General features: G+C 44.3%; 3 protein-coding genes across 6 annotated transcripts in view; all 3 read right to left on the bottom strand.

Moving 5' to 3' along the window:
• Positions 1–4,185, bottom strand: part of LOC109519479 (abl interactor 2-like) — a 9,186-nt gene extending 5,001 nt beyond the window's left edge. For all 4 annotated transcript variants that reach the window (XM_019876039.1, XM_019876065.1, XM_019876049.1 and 1 more), the window contains exons 1-3: positions 3,430–4,185; positions 2,078–2,245; positions 316–492 (exon numbers count right to left, since the gene is read on the bottom strand). In XM_019876039.1, the coding sequence (XP_019731598.1) occupies positions 316–492; positions 2,078–2,245; positions 3,430–3,669 (585 nt within the window). In that variant the 5' untranslated portion in view covers positions 3,670–4,185. The remainder of the gene's footprint in view (positions 1–315; positions 493–2,077; positions 2,246–3,429) is intronic.
• Positions 4,186–4,280: 95 nt separating this feature from the next.
• On the bottom strand, positions 4,281–8,112 carry tmem237a (transmembrane protein 237a). The gene is made up of 11 exons (XM_019876076.1): positions 7,869–8,112; positions 7,059–7,132; positions 6,849–6,971; positions 6,556–6,661; positions 6,318–6,472; positions 5,986–6,109; positions 5,330–5,521; positions 5,186–5,259; positions 4,983–5,070; positions 4,786–4,907; positions 4,281–4,476 (listed from the first exon to the last, which is right to left on the bottom strand). Exons 2-11 carry the CDS (start codon positions 7,120–7,122, stop codon positions 4,409–4,411), a joined length of 1,116 nt encoding a protein of 371 aa, XP_019731635.1. The 5' UTR covers positions 7,123–7,132; positions 7,869–8,112; the 3' UTR covers positions 4,281–4,408.
• Positions 8,113–8,939: 827 nt separating this feature from the next.
• LOC109519510 (MAGUK p55 subfamily member 4-like) lies at positions 8,940–15,295 on the bottom strand. The gene is made up of 20 exons (XM_019876087.1): positions 15,011–15,295; positions 14,057–14,109; positions 13,585–13,706; positions 13,414–13,497; positions 13,184–13,261; positions 12,988–13,119; positions 12,813–12,894; positions 12,618–12,703; positions 12,406–12,477; positions 12,131–12,327; positions 11,284–11,468; positions 11,166–11,195; positions 11,001–11,021; positions 10,603–10,641; positions 10,331–10,498; positions 10,105–10,185; positions 9,905–9,998; positions 9,734–9,842; positions 9,526–9,660; positions 8,940–9,159 (listed from the first exon to the last, which is right to left on the bottom strand). Exons 2-20 carry the CDS (start codon positions 14,076–14,078, stop codon positions 8,971–8,973), a joined length of 1,926 nt encoding a protein of 641 aa, XP_019731646.1. The 5' UTR covers positions 14,079–14,109; positions 15,011–15,295; the 3' UTR covers positions 8,940–8,970.
• Positions 15,296–16,083: the final 788 nt, after the last annotated feature.

Genomic DNA, 16,083 nt, shown 5'->3' with positions numbered 1-16,083 from the left:
CCGGGCGCATGCGTGCGTGTGTGTAGCGGGTGGCAGCTGTTGTGTAGGCGAGTGTTGCGCGCCCGGCAGTGACGCCGACTCGCACAAAAGATGAGCTTATCTTAACTGTCGGCATTCATTTACATGAATGCCGAACAAGTGAAAAGAGTCTCGCCGCTGCTTTTTTTGACTTATTCAACCTCAGCAACCACTTCACACATCCACGAAAGGCAGAAAACAAAAAAAAAAAATAGAAATAAATAAAGAGAAAACGAGGAAGTGGTCAGCGTGATAACGATGGGGGGGCGGGACATAAAGGAACAACGCCGCTCGCACCTTGACGCCGTGCCCGACGTCATCCAGCGCGCCGAAATCCACCGGCTTGCGGACGTAGCGCAGCGGCCTCTCGGGATTGGGCGGCGCCACGATCTTGTGGGCGCGGCTGGCGTTCTTATTGGCGGTCAGCACGCCGATCTCCCGCCTCGCCACCTTCTCCTTGTGGATGCCCACCGTCTGCGCAACGCCACACCAACAATATCCATCAAGTTTAATTTTGTGGTCAAGGAAGTATCGAGCCTTTTGATAAGACGAACAATTAAGAATGACGCATGTGTCTGAAAGTTGTGTTTGAAAGAGCGCAGCGCACACAACCGTCCTTTTGGAAATGTGGCATAATGCTCCGTTTCAGCCTTCGTTAGCACTTGGCCGCGATGCGCCAAAAAAAAAAACGAGATGCCGTCGGTCTTCTTTCGGGCTTGTCAGAAGCGGCGCTCCGAGCGCATGCGTGCGTGTGTGTAGCGGGTGGCAGCTGTTGTGTAGGCGAGTGTTGCGCGCCCGGCAGTGACGCCGACTCGCACAAAAGATGAGCTTATCTTAACTGCCGGCATTCATGCAAATGAATGCCGAACAAGTGAAAAGAGTCTTTTTTAAATAACAGTAAATTCTGTTGTTGGGGGGGAAAAACAAAACAAAACAAAACCATCCTTGTGTCCTCGCATCCTTCCTGCCTTTCTTCCTTCCTTTCCTCGTGCTTTCCGTCCATCTTTTCCTTCCTCCATTCAGACATTCTTGTTTCTTTGCCTTCGCGCAATCTCTTTCCTTCTTCTATCCATCCTTGCGACCCGCTTTGCTTTGTCCCTCCTTTCCTTTCATACTTTGCTTGGATCCTTCTTTCCATTCATCCTTATTTACTCGCTTCCTTTCACCATCACCGCTCGCTCACTTCCCGTGGACGTTCATCTTTTTGGCATCCTCCGTTTCATACCGTCCTGGATTCCTTCCTCCCCTCCATCTGTCCGTCCTACGACATTTTGTCTACTTCCTTCATGAAGTCTTCCTTCCTTTCAGACATCCTTCCGTGCTGGCTGCCATCCTTCGCCCCCCGACAACATTGTCTCCTTCATCTCGACTTTCACTCATCCTTCCTCCCTCCTATCCTTTCATACATCCTTGTTTCCTTCTTTCCTTCTGTCTGCCATCGTTGACTCCTTTCTTCATCCATCCTTTCTTACTCGCTTCCTTTTTCCATATCTTCCTTCTTTCCTTCCTTACTCCTTCCTTCTTCTATCCTTCCTACCTAGCTTACATCCTTCCCCCCCCTACCTTCCTTGTTTTGTTCCCTAATACGATCCTTGACTTCTTCAATCCTTGCGTACTTTCTTCCTGCCTCCCGTCCTTCCACTAAACCTTCCTTCCACACCATTCTGGTCTCTTTCCTTCCAGGTTTCCTTTCTTCTTTTCGTACATTGTCCTTCCTAGCTTGCCTTCGCGCAATCTCTTTCCTTCTTCTATCCATCCTTGCGACCCGCTTTGCTTTGTCCCTCCTTTCCTTTCATACCTTGCTTGGATCCTTCTTTCCATCCGCCCTTATTTACTCGCTTCCTTTCACCATCACCGCTCACTCACTTCCCGTGGACGTTCATCTGTCCTTCCTAGTGTCCGTCTTTCGTCCCTACTTTCCGTAATCTCATCCTCGATTGCTTGATTTGAAGTCTACTGTATGCCTGAAGTCCTTTTGGCCCACCCTAGACACGCTCTCATTGCCCACGTTGGAATATTAACAAAGACATTGCGGCGTTGTCTGCTCACGATGGCCAACCTGTGCGATGTGGTTGACGGAGCTCTCCATGCACCGCAACTGTGACGTCTGGATGTCGAGCATCTGCAGCATGTTGTTGGCCAGAGTGTTGATGAGGTAGGCCACGCTGGCCACGGACTGCGTCGTGTAGCTCTTGGTCTCCTCCAGGGCTCCGTGCTTGTCCGAGGCCTGGGCAGGACGTCAGAGTGATTTGATCACAAGCGCTAAACATTTGGCAGCGAGCAAGCTATGTCACAAATTGGTAAATTTCAACAAAAAAAAAAATTCACACAAATCGTTTTGGTCAAGTAGTGACCAATCTAAAGTGTTAAAAATGTCGTTCTGTCTTTGACAATGCAATATTAATGGTTGAACAAACATGTTGTTTTGGGGGTCTAGCTATGCCGACACCAGCTATGATGGTTCGCGAGGTAGCAGCTACCCTCAAACACTGACACAGCAAGACTATTTTTACTCAAACGTGATTTTTCACACATGCTTGAACTGTGGGCTAATGCAAGGGAATGTAGCGCAAGGAGCTACAGTACGTGCTTCATTCTGTGCCCCTTCTTGAGACATGCTAACATACCATCTGTGTGACTGTTTATTTTGTGTAAGCTTGGTGCTTACATGCAGATGACGTGTGTGTGTGTGTGTGTGTGTGTGTGTGTGTGTGTGTGTGTGTAAGCAGAACAAATGCAATGTAGGTCAGCGCAAACTCATTCATGCCAGAGGTTGACAAGAAACGCACTGACACACACGCACACGCCTGTATTCTAATTATTGTATTATAATTCAAGGCCAGTATCACTGGAATGCTACTAAACAATATTTTTAAAAGTATTGAGAAAAAAAATATCTGTGAATATGCAAATATGCAGGAGCTGAACAGCAGAAATCAAATGTAGGATGAGGGGTTTTGTGTGTGTGTGTGTGTGTGTGTGTGTGTGTGTGTGTGTGTGTGTGTGTGTGTTTGTATGTATACATGTAAAAAAAAAGTGCCTTTATTTTAGAAATAATAATTTGTTTATATGTTTCTAGACTGACCATCACGATCGGTAAATCAAATTATTGCTTGTAAATAGAGGCAAAAGAAAAAAAAAAATCAGAGCAACAACCTATACTCCAAAAACTTTTGTCAGGGTACTCGAAGTTTAAGTACTGCTCTACACATATGAGCGTTTGAAGAAATGTAAATTTTTTTCGATCTTCAGGCAAATTCAATTTGAAATAGTCTCTCTGTATCACTCATTTTCAGCCGTCGCGGCCGCGATAAACGGGGGTCCATTGTAAACTCGGTCCTTGCCGGTGGTACGCCCACTCGCAGAATAAACGTCGCTACACAAGGCTCCACTTCCCCGTAAAACGCCTACCTGGATATAGTTGGTCTCGCAGTACTCGGCCACCCTATCCAGGTTGGGAAAACTGTCAAGGAGGGCCCTTCTCCCTGCGGGGATCTCCTCCTCGAGAAGCATTTGAAGCTCCGCCATCATTACATGTTTGCCTGAATTGCCGCCACAGCACAAGCCCCGCGTGCTGATGCTTTCATGTAGCCTGGGATAAATCGTCACTCTCACGCGATCAACGCTTTTGAAAACGGGGACGGACGGCATTTTAGATGAAGAAATGGTTGATTTGTTAAAATAATGGCAACAATTTACTGTGTGAACTTTTGGAGATGAATTATTTTGTGGTTCCTTTTTGTTTTTGTGCGAGTTAGTAAAAGTAAATGATGAGTGTCCCAGTTATACACGAAGGTCCTAAACGCATCACTTTACAACTCCCACTTGTGAGAGAATTCATTCATTTTTTTGGGGGGTTCTTAGATTTTTCTACATTTTGAGCATCTCAACATCTTTGCAAATGTGCTCATTTAAATTTGTAATACTATAGCGCACAAAATTATTATTCTTATTACCCGTTATATGTTTGATTAACAATGATGTCCAAACTGTACAAATACATGAAACATTTCTGCAGTGTTATGTCAAATATAGCGATTTAAAACAATACATTATGATGACTGAAATCACCTATAATATGAACAGTACTGCTGTAACTGGTGCGTAACTCCGACTGCGTTGTGTTTGAGAATTGTGACGACACACAGCAGGATTTTTTGTGCTGGTTGCGTTTAATTGTCTTCATCACTGTACCTGTAGTCATGTATTGGATCTGGCGGGCAGCAGCACCACCTCATGCTTAGAAGATACAAAAGCATGGCACAACACGATACTTTCTTTATTTCTTCAAGTCACAAAACCACAAAGGACAAAAAAGATGTAAAACACATACATGTACAAAAAATATTTTGAAAATAAATACTTGGAATTAGGGATTTTAAACAAGGTCTCAGGCTTGGATGTCCATGTTGTCATCGGCTCGGGGATAGCTCTCGACTTCCATGGACATCAAGAACTCTGCAAAGAACAGCAACACATAAAATCATACATAAAATAATGATAATAGTAATAACCCTAATTTTTTAAGTTGACGTTGTCAAAGTTCGTCAAAAATACAAGCCTTGGAATTCGTCCCAAAAGGGCTGAATCAAAACCAAAGCTTACAACTTCCTGTTCAATTTTGTGCTTGGGACCTTGAGACTTTTTCGTGCGCCCTATCATGAAAAACATTCCTACCAAATTCTGTGCAAATTTGTTAAACTTGTATGAGGGGCTGATTTTAAATTTGGAAAACAATACGACAACAAAACGCCCACTGGACGGTACCTTCCGTGTAGTCAATATCTGGCCGCGTGGAGATGATGGCCCAGGCCAGACCCACCAGCAGCGCCACCACCAGGTTGACCACGATCCACGGTCGCAAGATCTGCTCCTCAGAACCAGGAGGCCTGGAGGAATATTATTCTTATTCTATCGGATCATTTGAAAGATGTGCCACCGGGCCATTTTTTAAAATTTCTCACCACAGAGTCTCGTTGGCGGTGGGATATAGGTGGATGCGATCGCTGGTCATCTGCTGACTGAGGGACAGGATCAGCGCGGTGAAGTACACTAAAAATACAGCAGAGGTGATGAGTCGATGGATCTCTTCTCATGCTCCGGGGCTCTATTTTCGCCTGAACGGATTTTGAGCGCTTGATGTGCGCAGTTGCTGTGTTGGGCTCACAGAACGAGGCGAGAGCAGCGGGATCCAACGTGATGAAGCCCCTCAGAGCCATGGAGGCCTTGGCCAGGTTGACGCTGCATGCCGTGGGAAATCCAAAATCAAGTAACCGTGGACTTGACGGCAAAGGCGAAGTGGCGAACGTACCGGTCGAAGGCGGACACGGTGCTGATGGCGAGCAGCAGGTAGAGCAGCGACTGCGCGCTGTAGGCCAGCGAGTGATACTGCTGCAGAAGGTTGGCCAGCGCGGACATGCGCTCACCTGCTAGCACGTACACCACGCTCACGTTCCACACGGCGTAGCCTGACAGGAAGCCATGGCAGAACAGGCCCAGGACCCTGCAATGGCACACAGTGATAGAAACCGCGCCACGATACGACACGTCCGAAGCAACGAGACCGCACAATGATACCAAAGACCGATAACATTCAACGATACGGCAAAACGACACGACAGCGAGACGACGTGATGATAAGAAGCAATGACACAACTTCATGACATAATTCAAGAACCTGATGAAATGACACAGCTTGAGAATAAGACTCAATGACATAATCAGTTACATGACTCAATGATATGACACAAAGATACGACTCAATGATACTACTCAGTATCACAACTCCATGACATGACTCCACGATATGGCTCAACTAAATGATACGACACAATGACACAATTTCATGATACGACTCATTGACGAAACTCAATAACACAACTCAATGACACGACTCGGTAATATGAAACGATGACACTGCCCAATGACACAACTAAATGATACGACTAAATTATACGACGCGCATACCTGAAGCTGCTGTGGATCTTGATGGCTATGTCTCTGGTGGTCCACGTCATCTGTCTGGGCTCCAAGTAGTCGTCCACCTGGTCGGGATGTCGCAACTGCTCCACTCGCTCCGCCTGGAAACGCCCTACCCACACACACACGCAGAGTTTTCAAGAACTAATGTACTTATTTGAAAAAGGATGTCAAAGTTCCCTCGGGCTCGCATTACAAACGCTACGTGACCAAACCCAGAAAACAGGTGAGCCATGACCTAAATCCCGAAATACAGAAAATAGCTCTTGATAATATCGTACTCGATGCATGATTCCGGTTCCTTGCGCAAAGTAGCTTACGATTTCTCTCGACGAAGACTCTGCCGACGGGTTGACTGCTTCCTTGGGGGGCGGAGAACAAGGAATGCTGGGGGATGGGCGAAGGGGCGCTCGCCACAATGTCGTCATCTACGGCTCCGACATCATTGCTGTGATGCTCCGTGGATTTGGTCTTCCTGCGCAAGACGACGACGATCCAACAACCAGGATGTTGTATAGAAATACCTCAATAAATAAATGAATGAATCTGACGGCTAACCTCTTCCTTTTGGTCCGTCTGGTCATAGCGACGGCAGGTTCCTCCTCGCCCACCTCGGCTTCGGCCGTGTCCCCGTTTGGCGTGTCGACATGCTCCGCCGGCTGATCTGAAACAATGACGAAATACTCAATGTGCCATAACAAGAAGACGCCGAAAAGGCTATTTTTGGTGACAAAAGCAGGTGAGAGTTCCATCGGTGCTAACAGACGACAACATTTAGATTTGGGCACAAAAATTCCTTGGTTGCCTTCAAAACTTTACAAAGTGTATCACCTAAAAGCTAAAAGGCTAACCAATCGTCGGCGTCCTCTTCTTTTTTTTCTTCTTCTGTGGTGCCGCCGCATCGAGGAAGTCTGGCGTTGCCGCTTCCCTGTTCTGATTCGTCAATCCTTCTTTCTCCACTTCCACGCAAACCACTCGAGAGACAAACAAGCCGATCATGACATTGGGATGTCACACATGTAGAGGATGTAATACATGTAGCAAAGTAGTCGCACACTCACCTTCGCCATCGTCATCGATGACTTCCTTTTTGGACTTCCTCTTCCTGCCCTTGACAGTTGGCATGGCGACCAGCCTGCCAATCAGTGATTGAGGTCAGTCAATTAGTGTTAAACGTTAGCTGTCATTGGATTAGCCTTCTCGAGCAGCTGTTGTGGGTCACGTTTGATTAAACATGAAAAAAATGGGCTCGCAGGCATCGTTTTGCTGTGCTAAGATGCGAACAACAACATGCTGGGATGAAGGTGTTAGCACTTAGCTAAGCTAGCATCTTGAGCAGGTTGTTTATTAACCATTAACTGTGTCACTGTGTCACATGTATTATTTCAGTACAACTAAAATGATGCTACACATATTACCATGGCTACTATTGTGCGACATGTGATGTTACAAACATAACTACTGCTACTGTAAGTACGATCTTACATGTATTAACACTAATAAGCTATACCCATTACCGCTGATACTAAATTGATTCACACACTACTGGCTCTAATACTACGACCAGTATCCTACTGGTACAACTACTAGTATGCTACATGTATTACTACTGGTAGGACTTCTTCGCCACATGTATTGCTAATGGTGTGCTATGTGGACTACTACTGGTAATTACCACTATGTGACACATTAGTATGAGTATGCTACTTGTATTACTTCTACACTTCACCTATTGGTACTGATATGCTGTGTTGTACAACAGACACTAGTATTACCACGTGTTGCTACCAGTACTCGTGCTTCTATAATGTCAACACAAATATGATCTAAAATCACCGTTCGCTTCACGTGCTAAAGCTAACGTCACTCACCTGTCCGCGCTGTGCTCAGCTTGTTTTCACGATGGCGACATGGGTGCCGACGTGAGTGACAGGTGGACGTGTGCTGAGCCTCTGGGGGAGCTTTGTGATGATGTCATTAGCAAAGCAGCCATCGACACTAATCTGACCGGCAGGAGGCCTCACAAATGATCCGTCCCTGGGTTAAACTGTCGCCATCAAAAGACTTTAGTAACTCTACATGTCATATTGGATGATTGATTAAAGAAGCAAATAACATAAAATATAAGTAAAAAAAAACTACTCACCTTTGGAAGTACAATACTTGTGCACAAAAATGTGGATGACAAAACGTGCCAAACACAAATGCAAACATCTTGTGTCAAGTCTTCTAATACTGTAGTCTCCTAATATTGTATTTTGGGTCACAGAAGAGCAACATTAGTACACGTAAAAGTATTTTTCACGGAAATCCAATACTTTGGCTCATCACTACATTTGCTGACAAAAAGGCTACAGCAGTAAATCCTGTTAGTGCTAATTAGCTCAAAATGACGGATTAGCAGAGAGGGAGAGTGAGGCGTTGATTTTAGATATGTACAGGTAGGTCAGTCGCTAGAGAGTTAAATAGGTGTGACCCTAGACTAGATTGTTTGGTAACTAGATAGTGTAGCAAAGTGGGTTGAGTACATTGGTAGGTTTTAGCTAGCTAAATAGGTATAGCAATAGGTTGGTTGCTAGATAGTTGGGTTGGTCAGTAGTAAGCTAGATAGTTGTATAAGTAGGAAAATAATATATTTAGGTGGGAAAAGTAGTTTGGTCAGTTGTTAGGTTGGCAGCAAACTAGGTAGGTAAACAGACTGCCCTGTCTGTAGCTAGCAAGCTAAATACGGAGGGTAAGTCAGTCATTTTCTCGAAGAAGACAACAAAATTATTTCTTTGATCTTTTATAGGTTCATACTTTGTTAGCATACCTGCATGTGCACACAGCCTGCAGGTGGTGCTCGCTGCGCATCAATGCTAACAGTGTACTGGAATAGGTGGTGCTCGCTGCGCATCAATGCTAACAGTGTAAATTAGCAATTGGCGTATATACTTGCTATAGCTTCCTGTGAGGCTAGTCCATCTTTAGCATTCAGCTACTCCAGCGCTGGGTCCAACTGACGGGTATCCAGTTTGCGTCTTCCTGCGCTCGCTGGACCGCGGCGTGTAGCTTAGCACAGGTGTCGCTTAGCTGCTCGTTGACTAGCGCCTCGTCAAACAAATGTTTGTACTTGTGCTCCATCTGCCGAGACGACTCCGACAGGTCCACAAGGTCCTGTTTCTGTAGCACATACACAGCTGTGGTTAGCTAGCTAAATAGGTATGTACTACATATAGTAGGTAGGTCCTTCACTAGAGAGGTCGCTAGGAGCGGTAGTTAGGTAGGTCATATGGTTGCTAGGTAGTTAGGCAGGTGAGTTAGTTGGTCGGTCTGTATCAAGCTAGCTTGGAAACTTGATCGGTATGTAAACATGTAAGAAGGTGGGTGTGTTGATTAATATGTGGTAGACAGCACGTTAGCTAGATAGATGGGTATGTAATTAGATAAGTCACTATTGAGATGTGTATGTAGGCTCATGGCTATGTACTGTACTGTATATCCTGTATTGTATGTACGTATGGATGGATGTGTACTGTTCAGTCTTACAGTGATGTATCTGCTGTGCAGGTAACTGCAAATCATTCTGGCGTTCCCTCTAGTTTGTGCGAGTTTCTCCAAGCTGGGAGCTTTGATGAAGATCACGTACGGCTTGTACATCCTGGTCCTCAGAGGAGGAATGTTCTACAACATGACAGATACTCTGTAAAAAACACTTAAATGTATTATTGCCACTGTGCCTTATGTATATTCCTACATGTGGTTCGATGTCAATAATGCACACATGTCCCCGTTTGATGACCTCATTGATGGCATCGATGCTGGTCCCGTAGTTGTGGCCCTTAAACTCGCCGTATTGCACAAACCTGTGCAAATACATACAGTTAGGAGTCAATCGTGTGTGAAGAAAGTAAACGCCAAAGCTTACCTGTGGCTGCACACCATGTATTCAAAGAGCTCTTTGTTGACAAAGTGGTACTCTCTGCCTGTCTGCTCCCACGCTCTGATTGATCGGGTGGTGTCTGCGACAGCCAAACACAACAAAACACTGCTTAGTCACTCGCTGGTTTCACAGTACACTTAGTGTGCAATGGTCACAGCGAGCCTCAAGGAGGCAGTGTGCCGTACGTGGTATGGGTCCTTCATATGTGTCCGGGTTGAGTTTGATGAGAGTCTTTCTCAGCTCGTTGATGCCTACCCCTGACGCGCCTGTCCAGCATGCACAAAACGGACAATAAGACAAGAAAAAAAGACAGCAAAAGTGTTGACAAATGGGACCAAAATCCATGGGTGTTTGTTAGCTGGCTTCACTGAGGAGGCTGAACAGACATGAACAGTGTGATGGTCTTCTCACCCACGAGGATGATGAGCCGGTGGTGATCCCCTGGGGGTCGTCGGTAGAGGACCACTTCCTCGTAGGGCGTGGCCACGTTGGCGCAGTAGGCGGTGATGGTGGTGCTGGACCGACGCCTCCTCTTGGACAGCGACCTCCTCAACAGACAGAAACTACGCCGGAAACCCGCTGGGGATACAATGACGTTTAATTATGACATTTTTAGCTGCTGGAAGTAAGCACAATGTTAAAACAAAAAAAAAATCTACATATTTAATAATGAGTAATCTCACCGAGGTAGAGTCCATCAGGAAAGTCTGACGCTTCTGACTCTGAAAAATATGACAACACCATACTACTTTACATCATCACAACTAGCTAACTAACTACCTGACTGACCTCCGAACTTGATAACCAACTCATTTACCAATTAACTGAATTCATGAATAATTGACTTAACAACTAAGTGTTTAGCCAAATCCGACTGGCGACCTGGCTGATTGATAAACTTACTAACTGACTTACTGACTGACCAAACAACCGACTACCCAATGAAGTAACTGACTGACTTGATTAGCCACCCGGCTCTCTGATTAGCTGACTACCCAGCGAAATACTAACTGAATGCCTGACTGTCTTAGCAACTCATGATTAATTATGTATCTAACTAACTTAGTGGAGACTTACCTACCAAAATGTGTTTCTTCCTGATCTGGTGGACAAAAAAAAAAGGGAAAAGAAAAGCCATTTTATTTAGTTTGAAATAAAAATCAACAAAATGTCATGTAATAAAAGTGTATAACATATTGTCTATTCATGCATATCCAAAATGATGTATACGCTATATCTGTATTACCTGAAGTGCATTTTTCTTGAGGCTCCACCTCTGTAGCAGAAAACATTCAGTGTAAAAAATCACGTCACAGTCGATATAATTGTAAGCGGTCGAGTATGCGGATGACACCACGACCCACCTTTATCAGTTACGGTGACTTCAGCAGCATGAGGGGACAAACGTAGTGTTGAAGTATTCGCGACAGCTCCGTGCATGACTGGCGGTGATGTAATGAGATGATCCTCACCTGCGCTGCTGCCTCCGCCGCCACCCTCGTCCTTATCATCCTTACACTCGTTATGATCCCTCTGCTCCTTCTGCTTACTGACGACACCAACATCACAAACAGTACGTTACAATACGTACATTAGGTGTATTAATAGAATAAGCATCACAATCACACGCAACACCTACATGGACATGGCACACATCACAATTTGGGTTAGTTTGTTAGGTAGGTAGGCAGAGCTAGGTAGGTAGTAAGTTAGCTAGTTAAGGTATATAGGTAGTTGGGCCGTCAGTTATTTCATTAGTTAACTTGGCAGGTAGGTCAGTCCATCCACCAGTCAGTTTCGCTAATCAGATGGCTTGCTAGTTAATTAAATACAGTAGGCAAGTTTAGTAGCTAGTAGGTAGCTACATATGTAATATCTTAGCTAGCTCATCAATTAGGCAGTCAGTTATTTTGTTAGTTAACCTGGTAGGTAGGTAGGTAGGTCAGTCCGTTCACCAGTCCACTAGTCCAGTTTAGTTAATCATATTGTTTGCTAGTTAAGTATAGTAGGTAAGTCTAGTAGCTAGTAGGTAGTTAGATATGGAATATCTTAGCTAGCTCATCAGTTAGGCAGTCATTCAATGTGTTAGTTAGTTATTTAGTTAGTTAGTTAGTTAGTTGCCTGGTAACATCCCAGTCGGTCAGTCAATATGTTCACTAGGTGGTTAATGAGTCAGTCCACCTGTCCATGTTAGTTATGGCGTCAGGTGACCTCTTCAACGTGGCAGCTGATGGAATCAATCCGGCAAAGGAGGCGGAGCTGGTGATCTTCCGAGCTTGCCACCACTGTCCATCTGTCTGGTCCAAGACCTCCAGCACTTCCCCCTTACTGAAGAAAACTCCCACATCCGGGCACGGTATGGATGAGTCCTGCAGGGGGCAGTAGTCCACCATGGCCCTCATGTAGACCTCACACAGGAGAAGAACATACTCAGCATGCATCTCCAGGATGAAGATTCCTGAACAAGTCTGTTGAAGGTTCCTCACTGGTTTGTTGATGCTGCTCAGCTGGGAAGTGTTTGGAACTACTTTGAACAGGATGGTGCCCTCAGACCTCATCTAAGCACACAAATGATTGAGAGATAGGACATGAGTCACACAAATAATTGGAGACACACAGGGAACAGGAGAAGCAACAGAAAATTTGGGAGCATGTTTCTCATGACAAACATGGCGACGATGCTTTCCGGCAGACCGACCAGAATCTGGATGACCTGCTCTGGTTCCAACCCCACCACTGGCTTTCCGTCCACCTCCACCAGAAGATCTCCAGGATGGAGTAGACCTAACACAGAAATAGACGCACGCACACACAGAATCCATTACTGCACATCTGAACCATTGTCTCACACACACACACACACACACACACACACACACACACACACACACACCGCTGCGGTCTGCAAGTCCTCCACGAATCACCCTGGCGATAAAGATCTCGCCTGTCTCCTTGTCCTTCCTTATGGTGGCCCCCTGACACACACACACACACACACACACACACACACAGTTAGGACAAATGGTGATATTGGTCTCCACTCAAAAGTTCTTCAGAGGTGTTCTCACCAGAGGTTGTTCATTCTTTGCCAGACAAACAATCCTCACGACCTCCTCATCTACAGGCAACCCGTCAGGTAGTGGCGCCAGGACGGGTCCAAAGTCGGCTTGAGCCACAGCGTCGTGACAGGACAACAGGGCCTAAGACCATGAGAAGATGGTGAGGGCTGGCCTCAAGGACCTAGCAGGGGACCGGATGGAGGACCTTCATGTGCGGAGAGCTCAGGAGGATCTGAAGCTCTGTGGCCTCCACAGAAGGAGTCTGGACCGTATGCAGGACGCCCTGGACCTCGAAAACAACACGGCACAGAACGCAGAGTAAGCATCACTCTCTCCGAACGAACAATGCCTGTTGTTAAGGAGACACTTTAATGAGCATTTTTTTTTAATCATTCTATTTTTGAGTTGGTTGTTATTGGTGAAGTAATTGTTGACGACAACCTCACGTGAGAGTGCTGAGGCATGAGACAGGAAAGGGCGGGGCCAGAGTCTTTTGAACGTCAACAGGCACTCGTAAATCTGGAGATGGAGAAAAGAGGAAGTGATGTCATAAAATGACGGCCCACGTGCGGGAGTGCACGCCCCGCCTCCTGATTGGAAACGTACCTGCAGCAGGGCATGCAGCCACTGAGTGCTCAGGAGTTCATGAAGGAGATGAGCGCCAATGACGTTTCTGCTGACCGCCTCGTTGACATTCTCCACCACCATGGACAACAACTCAATGACGCCTGCATACGGAAACACACACACACACAGACTACATTGGTAGTTATATGAGTTGGATAAAATCTCCAGAGTGAAGTTTTTTTGTGAATGACACCAGGAATGATTTAAAATGGCTGCTTGAAAGGAAAAATGGCAGACTTCCTGTGTCTTCAGTCATGTCTTCTTGAAACTTTTTTGTGAGTCTACTCACATGACCAAATCATTCAATCTTTAGCATGACAAGTGGTTCGACTTAGTGAGCGATCAGCTTCAAACAAATATTGAGGTCGCACAAATGGCCCCAAATTGACTCTAAAATGGCGGCTTCCAAGAGAAATGAAGGACTTCCTGTTGATGTGATTGTGTTTCCTACCATCCTCCTCCATGTGCGTCATGACGACTGTCTTCTTTCACCATCAGCACGCTCTGAAAAACAAAGCACACCAACGTTTCGTGGTCGAACAGAGATGAACTTTAAATGTAGAAGCATTTTGTTCCACCAGAAGGCGCCAAAGAGCTACACGGACACAAATAGAGTTGAGCTTCCGTCAGCGGGGCTCTAAATGGGGACCCATGCCAACTTTAGCTTTCTTATCTTAGCCTCATTCCAAGAACTCGCTCGGTTATGATAAGTAAAAGCTCACGAGTCTTCATTTGACTTAAAAAGTTCATACACTCTACAATATGTCATGTTAGTTTAATTTTTTTCAATGTGACTCAAGTAGTGACTGGAACTTTTTTCATTTCGCTATACAGTATACAGGAGGTGACTGACCCGACCGGCCCACTGACAGAATCGGAATGAACTGAATCAAATTTTCCCCTTTAAAATTGACTGTCCTTGAATCATATCGCACCCTATGAATCAAGATACATATCAAATTGCCTTTCATTGGAGAGAGCCAAACTCCTAAATCTGTTATATTTTATTTTATTATTATTTTGAAACGAAGAATTCTGACTGTTCTTACAATTATGTAAAAATTATGAGAATGTTAAAATCCGTTGAGGGTTTTTGTGTGTGTGTCAAATTGATCGACAACGATAATCGTCAACCGTCAATCAAAAACATTTGATTTCAAAGGATAGTGCATGCCATGTGATCAGTCGCTGTGTAAAAATTAAGGCAATTTCCTTCATATTCAATACATTTTTCAGATGAAAAACATTTGTGAAACTACACTCACATTGAAATTATTATGAATCGTTATTTTTTAAAAGAGAATATTTTAAAAAGTAAGAAAAAAATAGACCAATTCTTCTGCGTGCTATGTTAGCATTTAGCTCAAAGGAGCAGTGAAGGATGTGTTCTCAAGTTTCGACTTACCTCGTGGTCGTCTCGCTGGACACTCACGCTGATGTTTGCTGTTTTGAATGCCAAGGTTACTTAAAACAGAGGCCAGCTAATCCTTAAGCTTTTAAACTCTCGTTCTCACACATCCGCAAACACATGCGCACACACTTTGTAAATAGAAGCATGAACCACTAGGGGGCAATGTTGTAATTAAAAAAAAACCTAAAACTGTTTTTATTGCGTCCAAACTCGAGGGTTACTTCTATTAAGTCTATTTACAATATAGTGATAAAAAATATTTGTACAAAAAAAAAATCAATAAACTGTTTTAAATAAAAACCTGTTAAAAATACAACAGTAACCATTTGGAAAAAAAAATACCTGGTTTTAAAAATTCTAAATAATGTATTTATTTTGGATTAGGACTGTAAAATGTGTAAGTAGTAAATAAATGACTTTATTTTATTTATTTTTAATTTTTTTTTGGTCAAAGTCGTGATTATCTTCTCCGAGGGGCTGCGAGAGAGCCCATGCCTCTAGTTTTGGCTGCAGCTTTAGTTTAGTTGAAGCTTCCGAGGATCCGACAACATTTAGATTTTATAATTAGAATTTATTTCGTTAACGACTGCACGAGGGAAATAAGCGCCAACAATAAAGGATGTACATACAGTATATCATAAGAGACGTACGCAGGCCAGAGGCACCCGAGCTAATTTAAGATTACGACTTAATTGCACACGCGTCACGTGACGCATTCACACTGACCACGTCGGAAAGTCCTAAGAGGATAGTCACAGGGTTGTTTTTCGAAACGAAAAGTCCGATATTTTTAAACAAGGACATAATCAGGTTTGAATAAAAACTTTTTACAAGAATAAAGTCATATTTTTATTTATTTTTTATGTATTATTTATTTATTTTTCTGTGAGAGACAAAAAAAAAAAAAAAAAGATATTTTTCTCCAATACAGTATGTAACTTTTTTGGACGCCAGTGTGTCCCTAATAAATTGTCCAAATGGACAGTTTTGCTGCAAACCAACAGGGGGAACTGTGGCTCCAGTTGGATGGAAAAAAAAATCTCTCTCTCTCTCTCTCTCTCTCTCTC

The sequence above is a fragment of the Hippocampus comes genome, unplaced genomic scaffold (assembly GCF_001891065.2).
Source record: "Hippocampus comes isolate QL1 unplaced genomic scaffold, H_comes_QL1_v1.1 scaffold321, whole genome shotgun sequence".
Taxonomy (NCBI): Eukaryota; Metazoa; Chordata; class Actinopteri; order Syngnathiformes; family Syngnathidae; genus Hippocampus; species Hippocampus comes.
The sequence above is the reverse complement of the archived record's forward strand: the minus strand, read 5'-3'. Positions and strand labels throughout refer to the sequence as shown.

Coding starts and splice junctions, on each gene's coding strand:
- tmem237a (XM_019876076.1), bottom strand. CDS start 7,122: ATGCCAACTGTCAAGGGCAGGAAGAGGAAGTCCAAAAAGGAAGTCATC. Junction 5,522..5,985: donor AAGATCCACAGCAGCTTCAG/GTATGCGCGTCG, acceptor GTGCCATTGCAG/GGTCCTGGGCCTGTTCTGCC. Junction 4,908..4,982: donor ACCGCCAACGAGACTCTGTG/GTGAGAAATTTT, acceptor ATATTCCTCCAG/GCCTCCTGGTTCTGAGGAGC.
- LOC109519510 (XM_019876087.1), bottom strand. CDS start 14,078: ATGACGCACATGGAGGAGGATG. Junction 12,704..12,812: donor AGGACTTGCAGACCGCAGCG/GTGTGTGTGTGT, acceptor TTTCTGTGTTAG/GTCTACTCCATCCTGGAGAT. Junction 10,642..11,000: donor TCAGGAAGAAACACATTTTG/GTAGGTAAGTCT, acceptor CATATTTTTCAG/AGTCAGAAGCGTCAGACTTT.